The sequence below is a fragment of the Eurosta solidaginis genome, chromosome 3 (assembly GCF_040869045.1).
Source record: "Eurosta solidaginis isolate ZX-2024a chromosome 3, ASM4086904v1, whole genome shotgun sequence".
Lineage (NCBI taxonomy): Eukaryota > Metazoa > Arthropoda > Insecta > Diptera > Tephritidae > Eurosta > Eurosta solidaginis.
In genome coordinates, this window is record NC_090321.1 from 283,050,182 (window position 1) to 283,060,656 (window position 10,475).

At 39.6% G+C, this 10,475-nt stretch overlaps 1 protein-coding gene across 1 annotated transcript; it reads right to left on the reverse strand.

Moving 5' to 3' along the window:
- Nucleotides 1-1,750: 1,750 nt before the first annotated feature.
- Nucleotides 1,751-2,411, reverse strand: LOC137247219 (centrosomal protein 20). Its single transcript, XM_067778328.1, has one exon. The coding sequence runs from the start codon at nt 2,295-2,297 to the stop codon at nt 1,821-1,823; it is 477 nt and encodes a 158-aa protein (XP_067634429.1). The 5' UTR covers nt 2,298-2,411; the 3' UTR covers nt 1,751-1,820.
- Between the last annotated feature and the right edge of the window lie 8,064 nt (nt 2,412-10,475).

Below are 10,475 nucleotides of genomic sequence, written 5' to 3' on the forward strand. Positions count from 1 at the left end.
TAAATATGTTGGCTGTTGGAGATTAGTGCTGGATTTGCCGATCACCCGATATAGCTATCCTGCAGTCTCTGTAGAATTTTTAGGAGGAGGGAGGTCACACTTTTTGGCCTGGGGGAACCAGCTTACGAGTGATAATGAGACTCCGAAAGTTTTTGGGAGTGTTATCGATGTTGATGGTTTTTGTTGGATAGTAATTCGTTACGTTCCAAAAAAAAAAAAAAACAACTAAGGCAGCCGAACACCCCCAAACTATTTGGTACCACGCTGAACCTCTATGTTATCTAACCCCGTCTTTCGTGCGAAAATTGAGCCGTAGCCCTGGAGTCCCCATCGACCGAAATCACTCCTGTAGCCAGGGGTCCTATTTAGTAACTGGGAGCTTTGAAATGTATATTTTTCTTTCATACAAATTATATGAAGAAAAAGTGTAAATTTTAAAACTCACAGTTAGTGAATCTACGCCCAGGAGCGAAGGAACTTGGGAATTCTTGTCACTTAGTACACTCCAAAACAAAGGGATCAGCGATGGAATCAATAAAAAGAACTACACTACCTGAGAGTGCTAGTAGCACCCATTCTGTCTCTATTGAATACTCTAATCTAAGGTATAAAGAAGAATGTAATTTCAGTTCATCCCAGTTGACATTAGAACCGAAAACATAAATTAATTATGGGGCGCCTCATGGTGGTGCCTTATCCCCGTACATTTCAAAGCCCCTATCGTTCCAGAAGGAGTCACTGTAGTTTCTTAAGCATGCGACGGCACTATAACAGCTTGGAACTTCGGTTATCCGCGAACGTGTGATCATAGTCTTTGCCTCCAAATACATCCATCAGCAATTTCCTCCTAAATACAAAATTACAACAAAAGAAAAATTAGCACCGCCGACGTATATCGACGTAATTGATCGGACGATATTGTGCACCGTGTTGCCAATAGAGATACCCAATCCTAACAGCACCCACTGGCCTTCCAGAATTTCGAGCTCAGAACAACCAGGAGAGTTTTTTTACGAGATCTAAACACCAAGTAAATTGCGAAGCGGAAGTGCTCTCGCTTCAAATGGTGACGAGTGTTACATTACACTACCGAGACTCACCCCCGTCATATGCAATGTGACATTAACACCAGCAATTTTCTTATGATACAACACAGTTAAAAGAACTATGTTCTTTGGACTCCTTATAGAGGTTTTTGGTGATAATTCTTCAGTAACCGTGCCTTTTGGGTTAGGCGAAGCAGTGTTACTACAGCAATAACAGCGTATCTTCCTTCTCAATTATTTTCAAAACATACATACACTTAGCATCACGCGAAATACCATTTATTTTCCATAACCTCAAAGACCAACCCATCGTCTTCTACATAGACTTGTAAATCATTATATTTGTTCGTCGAAGAAGCTCTTCAGTTTTCAATTGCCTACGCACTTCAAAGTTTCACTTGTTGGCAAGGTTATTATTACACATTACTATCATCTTTTGCGTCTCTTATGATATCAATATCATCTACTTGCGACAACAGTTGCACCCTCCTGCAGTAATATTCGGTTAATATTTCACCAGCACCAGAATGAAGGTATAGGAAGGTTGAGAATCGCGCGTCTAAAGCCTCCTCACAGAAGCATAGTTAAATGTTCTTCATAAAAACGTATTTAGCGTATAAATAAAGCTTTATTAGTTAGTTATATAGATTCGGCCACTTATGTCTTTATCTGTTAGATGGGATTATGTAAGTGTAAATCTATGATATGGTCCCCTAAATGCAAAGTATTTCTATTCTAAAAACTTTTTTTATTTCCCTTACTTTCGCGTTGTTTTTATGATTCATTTTTCTCCATTAGATCGGCAATCAGCTCCAGCAATATGGGCACACTCTTATGTTCGAAAGGTCCAATTTGACGTTCAAGTTGTTGACGTGATGGTTGCAAATTATCTGTGCCACTTTCTTGTGTGAACATTTCTGCTGTGTAATGAAAACCATGCCAATGCAAGTACTCCATGATTAGTTCATTCAACGTTTTTAAACGTGGATCTTGTCCGCCTTCAACACCGTCCATAGTACAAGCAGCGCTATTTGAGTTAGCTTTACTGCCAGCAGACAGTTTACTCAGATCGGGTATTGGACGACCGAGTAGCGTAGTTTGGCTTTCATTTTTACCCTTCATCATGGCAACCATTTTGGCTTGCAACATACAACGCACTTCTTGCAGTACACCATCCTGCTCGAACTTTGTTTTAATTGTGGCATACAGTTGATTGATAGCATCTTCTTTCGATAAATAATTATTCGACATTTTGGCTGATTGTTGTGTTTATTTGACTCGAGCCACTTTTTTATCTGCTGCTGCTGGACGAATCGGGGTTTATTTGTTTGTAGTCCGCGATTTCGTTTTTTGTAGTATAATGGAATTGTGCGTACAAAAAGAAATAAAATATAAACACTTTTGACAAAGGGCGTCAAATTTCGAAAGCACAAAAAACACACGAAATTTCGATACAAAAGCAATTTTGAAATGAAATTTTTTTTGACTTTCTGTTTTGGTAGCGTTTGTTTGAAATTGCAGAGAAAAAGTCGAAAAGCAGTTGTAAAATATAGCCTTCACGAAATACGAAGACTGAAAACTTTTTATTCGAAGTTATTGTAGGGGTCAATTTAATGAAATTCGATAGATATGTGGCTCTCGCACCCACTCTACGCTGCAATTAGGACCCATGAACCAATCACTAAAGATCAAGCAGGATTTCACGTTTTAGAGATGCGGATTTTGCGTAAAAAGTTCCACTTATAATTTCTAATTGGAAGCATAAAATAAAAGAGAAACGTGAAAATTATACAGAAAATAATCTAGTTCCCAGGGATGGAACATATATAAACGTGTAGAGTATCTATCGACGATTTATTGTAGATTAAGTCATGTGCAAACGTAGTCTAAGACCTAGTTTAAATATAATGGGATTATCTTCATTTTCGTATTTAACTCTTAATCTCCAATTAAATAGCTTGATTTCCCATACAAATTTTTCCCTGTGATAATCGGTAATTTTGGAAAAATTTTAGAGATATCGATTCCTTTTCATAGAAAAAATACCACCTCTAGTATGTTTAGAGGGTTTAGGAAACATTTTTTATTCTTTCTTCGAAATACAGCCGAACTAGTTTTCCTTTTTTATTGTAACTTGATTATTTGACATCCGATTTGTAGAGTTCATACTTCATCATCTAGTCCTTTCGAGCTGGAGAGATGTTTACACATTTTAAGCTCAGGTAATCGAGATCAATCTATTATTGGTATTAGCGACAGCGGCGCAACAAATCATTGATTTATAAAATGAAAATAAACCCCTAAAGGAAAAGAAGAAGCAAAGAAGGTGAATCTGAAAAAGAAGAGAAAGGAAAAGAGCAGTACAATAACAATATCGCTAATGGACACGGGTGTGGATGCCAAGGGAAGGAACGAAACAGAAGGGAATTGAAAATGGAAAGGAGAAAAAGAGGATAGGAGAGAAAAAGAAAGATTAGAAATCAAAAGGAAACCACAACCGAAGCTGCAACTGGATGGCGTATTATAAATTTGCTATCGATGTGTTAATAGATGGTTGGTGATATATTATCGATATGTTATCGGTGATGCATGTATGTGTTGCCCTTTTCTTACTGACGAGTTATTGGGCTTCAATATAAATTCTATGACACACCTGTAACCCGTCGATAACAAGTCGATAAGAAACCAATTGTTATCGAATTAGTATAAACATGCTAACGATAACAGAAGTTTGTGATCCGTTATCAAGAAGTAATCGATTATAAATCGAAGCGTTATCGAAGTGTTATTAATTTGATATCGGCATTTGATTGCTAGGTTTTTTTAAAGTTATCGAGTTGATATCAAAAAGTTTTCGAAACGGTATCGAAAAGTTGCGATCATGGTACGATCATGGTTGCGATAGTAAGCCGTTTATAAAACAATAGCTTGTCGGTATCCACATCCCTAGAATTAGATTACTACGAACTTCGTCTAGTCAAAAATAGAACCCCCGTAATTACATGAAGGTGAACACAATGAAAGCGAAGAGCGAAATTTACGCGACGATCGAAGCCTGGCGATGATGACAAACAGGGCAAGAGTTGCTGCCATTCATTCTTCCTTTAATTTTTATACATTAGAGAAAACACAAAATCGAAAAAAAAAATTTTGTTTTCTTTACATATAATTCCTAATTTTAATCCCAAAACACTACAAAAAATGGAAGAGATGTCGAAAGACGTGTTTCGGTATCATAATAATTGAAACTGTAACGTACGTCGTATATGTATATGTAAACTGTATATTTTAAATTTAAGGGTTATAATATTAATGTTCGCCCACCGTTCCTGGGAACCAAATGTGTCTTTCGATACAGCTCTTAACATTTAGGGCATGTTTTAGCAGTCAAGATCTAAAGCAAAGAACTAAATAATTTTTAATTGTTTTCATCTTCTTTTTTGTATATGGCAACTCTGAATAAAAAGCGTCAGAAAATTTCGCCCGGTATTTTGTTTTGAGTAGGCGAAATATCTGGGAAGAAGTTGAGAAATGTCAGACTAGACGCGGCTAAGATCGTCGTCGCTCGGCATTTTTTTTTTAGAACTTTAGGTGTCGAATTTTCACGTTTCTCTTTTATTTTGTGCTTCCAATTAGAGATTACACTCTAGAGTTAGTATTTTTCCTATAAAAAAATTCGGTATCTCTAAAATTTGTTCATAATTACCGATTATCGAAGGGAAAATTTTATATGGGAAATCTTGTTATTTAATTACCGATTAGGAGTTAAGTACGAAAATAACGACAATCTCGTTATATGTAAACTAGGTCTTAAACTTTATGAATGTAATAAGAAACTATTTAGTGCGATATACATCAGAAGAGATTTAGGTCTGGCGTTTCTTCTAATTTGCATGGTGCTTCTTTAAATTTTCCATATAAATTGACGGGGTGGGGCCGACATGTTTTGTGTCGACTACGAACGACATTGCAGGCAGATGAACTTTCACTGAGAAGCTTTTAATGGCAGAAGTAAACTCGGACTGTTTGCCAAACCACAGCTAAGGGGCGACCCCGTTTAAAAAAACTTTGGTCACTACCACCACACCAGAGCGGCCGCCGTGAAAAATATAAAGAAGAAAACAATAAGCAAATTCAACGTGGAAAAATATATTTATTCATGGTGATCCTCATCAGTCGCATGAAATCCACTGTGGCAATAAGTTGTTGATTTAACAAGCAAATAACAAGAAATGGCTTTGTAATGAGTCAGAGAAACAGTTGCATGCAACAAAGTTCAAGTGGCATTTGTTTATAAATATGTATTTGCTACATGCCGCACAGCAAAAGTTACATGGCAACCAAAGTTTTAACGTTTGCAGATCACAACAAATGGGATATCGCAGAGAAAAAAGAAATGTGCGAACGCGACATATCAGCCATCAACGATCGACAGGTAGCGCCAGTGGCAAGAAAATGTTGCAAATCACGGTTATTACATTTATTGCCGCTATTACTTTTTCAAATTTTCTCGCTTTGCCAATTGTTGTTAGAGCATTTTATTGTGCTCAAACGGTTAACGATGTAGCGATCGTTGAAGAGAATCGTGATTTAAATATTAAAAGCGCGCCACAAAAAAAGTTTAACAAAAAATCGAAAAATCGTATATAAGCAAATACAAAAACTGATCATGTTGCAAGAAATAGCAAGAAACATGCCAGCCAAAAGTGTCGCGGTCGGGCATTGCACAAATTTTAGGAAAAACATTTATGGTGCAGTAAAAGTAGTTTTTTGTTTTTCAAATATCTTTGGCTACTTTTTGGTTTGCTTTTTAATTGCCGCGTCCCTTTTATGATGCCAAACCACCGATGCTGTAGCCTGCAGCGCCACAGTAAAAGTGTTGTGACTTCGCGCGCGCTTTGTCAACTGGCAGCTGCAACATAGCATGCGAAATGCCGCCGTCAACAAATAACGGTCATTTGCAGCCAACGTGTGACATGTTGCATGCCACCCAATCGTACGAGCTTAAAAATACCGCCAACACAACAAAGAACAGCTGCTGCGCATGAGCGACTGCTAAATATAGAGAAATAATTTGGATGTGTTTGTGTATTGCTTCACTTACTACGGAAAAGCGCAACGGTTGCTATTTAGGTGGTGGTCGAAGCCCGTGTAGCACGTAAACTTCCTCAGCTTTCGTCCGCCCAGTGCGATTTGATGATAACGCGCGGGCGGACAGCCAAACAAGAAACGGGACAGAAGATATGCCAAACATGCCAGCAGGGGTGGCAGTGATTTCATGGCAAAATAGTTAAGTTCCAGCCGTCATAATTACCCACCACTGCACGTCAGCCCTTTGCGCGCGCAAACCAATAGTATGCGACAATGCGCAACAAATGCGGTTTAGCTGCAATGCCACGTCGCCATCAAACAATCAATCGCTGCGCTTTGCATGCGCGCACTCATAATTTGTTATCCGTTTTGTTGCAACGCTGTCTTTATGATGAAGAAAAAGAAAAGCACCCACTATAGCCCATTTAAAGTGGTGCAACATAAAATTTTGTGAGCCTTGCGTTATGCCGCCGAGATTTATAGCTGCGAAAACTGTCTTGCATTTAAACGCTTCTCAAAATGCCACTAAGCAAGTCGCAACGCAACGCGGTTTGACAATATTCCGGGCCAACTTTGTTCTCCTGTGTACCCTCTGGCATGTGGCGTTTTCCTAACAGATGGCTAAACACTCACTTTGTTAGCCCGCTGTGTCTACGATTGGCACGTAGGTTGTAACAACACGTCGTCCAACGGACAACGGGCCACTTAGCCCACGCACGGAATTCGCACTATTGTGGGAGCGCCTCTTGTTTATTGCTGTTATTCTTCTCTTCTTCTTCTTTTTTATTTGGTGCATATATTTACATATTGCATTTTGCACTCATTGTTATTCAGTGTAGCAAGTTACAAATATCCGATACCATGTTTGCGTGCGTCGCGGAAAATGCGTCATGCTTATTTAACGAAATAATACTCTAGCTTTGCTCAACAAATTTCTTAGCGCCTGGATGGAGCGACGGACACCTACTATATTGAAGAAACACGTGTGTCGAATGAGCTCGCTAATATTGTTAATTATTGTGCAATGTGATTTGTATCACAGATGTTCAACTACAGCTTATCTTGACTCCTACACGAAAACTGGGTAAGGTTAAATGGTGGTGGATAATCTTGCGTCTTGTCAATAAAAGAAGTGAAACCATTTAAGCGGCACGGTGATATAGATATAGTGTGCTGGCATAGCTTTCCGGGATCGCCCTTTAGCAGGGACAAGCTAGTCAGGAAAAAAAGAATTCGCCTTTTGGACCCGCCTATTTAGAAAAAAGTATAATTGAAGGAAATCTCCTCTGTGGCACAAACCGCCAAAGTATAATTAATATACGTGGGATCAACCCAGAGAGATCATCTTCTTATAATCTCAATGTCAGGCATATTTGGAACATTGCTGTCCTGGAACAAATAGCCGTCTTCTAAAAATGTATTAAAAACACTGCCACCTCGCTGGGAAGGGATCATAAAGCTAACAAGTAAGGAGGGCTAAGTTCGGGAGTAACCGAACATTACATACTCAGCTGCCAAATTACAGCTTGCAAAACTTTTAAATTACCTTCTTTTAAAAGTGGGCGGCGCCACGCCCATTGTCCAAAATTTTACTAATTTTCTATTCTGCGTCATAACGTCAACCCACCTACCAAGTTTCATCGCTTAATCCGTATTTCATATTTCCATTTTTCGAAATTTTCGATATCGAAAAAGTGGGCGTGGTTATGGTCCGATATCGTTCATTTTAAATAGCGATCTGATATGAGTGCCCAGGAACTCACACACTAAATTTCATTAAGATACCTCTAAATTTACTCAAGTTATCGTATTTACGGACAGACGGTCGGACGGACGGACATGGCTAAATGATGTTCTTTTTTGCTTCAGATCATTTTGATATATAGAAATCTATATCTACCTCAATTAGTTTATGTCGTTACGGGGTACCGTGTGAGAACAAAATTAATATAATCTGTGATCTCTGCTCAGCTGAGTATAAAAATAAAATAAATGTAAGGGGCGATAACCTCCGAAAAGGCGTCTGCTGTGGTCCGATGGTAGCGTCCTCCGCCTACCATACCAGAGATCCTGGGTTCACGCTCCGGTCAAAGCAACATCAAAATTTTAGAAACAAGTTTTTTTCAATTAGAAGAAAATTTTTCTAAGCGGGGTCGCTCCTCGGCAGTGTTTGGTAAACACTCCGATTGTATTTCTGCCATGGAAACCTTCTCAGAGAACACTACTGCAGATGCCGTTCGGAGCCTGCCGTTCGCGCCAATTTCTAGGAAAAATTAAAATGAGCACGATGGAAATCGGAAGAGAAACTCGGCCTAAACAAAAAAGATCATAAAGCTATATCCTCAAACTCCGTTTATTGGACAAATATTTAAGCCGCGTTTTGAAAACCCCCTTATGCAACAACTACCTCGAAACTAGGGAATTCATGCGCTTACGAGACTGGCGTTTGTTCCGCGGGAACGCATAAACGTCCTGTCGCTAAACGCCAAAAAGAGGTGGCTCATAGACGCCGGTAATCGCTGTCTCAAATGCTTAAGGAACCTGGAGACCCTGGCTCGTGTACTCAGACATTGCCATTCAAGACGCACTGTTCGAGCTCTGAGTTTACCGGGTACATGAAGGAAAAGAGAACTGCAAGGGGTTCCACAAAATGCTGGCGTTAAAGAGCTGAAATAAGCTAGTTAAGTTAGGTTGAGCCGGCCGGTCCATGAGAACATCACATAGACTGAAAGAAGAAGTTTGTTTAGCGACCAAACTGAAAAACTCTATTACAAACCAGGACCTATGTTACAAAATAGCGCCGTCCTCGTGGCAAATACTAGAAGCATTCTAGGAGCTATACGACTTGCTATTTCTAGATCTAGCTGCTGTTTCACTCCTATTAATTTCAGTCTTAGCTTGGCAAGCGAAGGGAACGAGTACAAAACGTGCTCGATCGTTTCCTCCTCCAACCCGCGCTTCCTACATCTTCTATCATTATTCAAGCTTAATTTAAAGTCATGTGACGCCAGAAGGTAGTGTGGAGTCAGAAAACCCGTCATGAGTCTACAGTCCTCTCTTTTTAATGATAGGAACAGCTTTGTTAGTCTAAGGTTGTAAGACCTACACATAAGTTTCGACACTTTACAGCCTCACGCTTTTCCCGCTTGGTCAATCATGTACACCTCTCGCCTTCTCTTAATCTCACCCAATCTAATTGGAACGCCTACGGAGCAAACTTCACGGCGCCTTTTTTAGCTAATTCACCTACTTTTTCATTCCCATATGCCCTGCGACCGAATATAGATGCGTGCTTATTCCTGCCCCGATTCTTTCCAGGGATTTCTAACACTCTAACGCACTTTTATATACTGTGCTATACGAGATTATTGCCTTAATTGCTGCTTGGCTGTCAATATAAAAGTTAACACGGCTGCAGTTTAAGATATTTTCCTCCAGTGTTTCTTCGAAAGATTTAAGGACCTCTACGCGTTGGCGATGGCGAGTACCGAAGAATATTTAATGATGAGCTGTAGGAGATTTACGCAGACATCAACATAGTCCAGCGAATTAAAACGCAGCGGCTGCGCTGGTTTGGCCATATTATGCGAATGAAAGATGATGCTCCGGCCAAGAAAGTGTTTCTATCGGAACCCGCCTATGGAAGCAGAGGTAGAGGGCAGCCCCCACTCCGTTGGAAGGACCAGGTGGAAAACGATTTAAACTCCCTTGGTGTTACCAATTGGCGCCGGTTGGGGGAGCAAAGAAGCGACTGGCGCGCCTTGTTGGACGGCCATAACCGTTTAGACGGTAAAGCGCCAATTAAGTAAGTAAGTAAGTTTCTAGCTGAAATTAGCTGTCACATCACACTAATCAACATAACCGATCCATTTAAGGATAGACAGCATACAGCAAGGAAGCTCGGCAACAGAAACAAGATAAATATCAACCTCTATCTGACCGGCTGATGACGCTTGGTTGTAATGTCAAGGTGGAGGATGGGGCCTTACAAATGAACAAGTCATAAACCTCCACGCGTCTGGGTTGTTTACATGCACATAACCTGTTTTCTCATTAAAAAATTTCCATTAAGAAAATTTTTCAAGTACACAGGCTCAAATTTCCGCCATCCCAACATATTAATCTAATAATTAGCACTTATAAATTATAATTAAGGACGATAATAGGGGTGAAAGGAGTCCGGCTGGTAGGACTTAGATTGCTGACAAATTTCATCTGCTTTAAACACACATTCTTATCAAAACACAATTACTACCAAGTTTTTAGTGCTTTTGGACACTGCAAAACCATCATACGTCTCTTGTTTGACGCTATAATCTGCATTCAAAGCAAAATAAC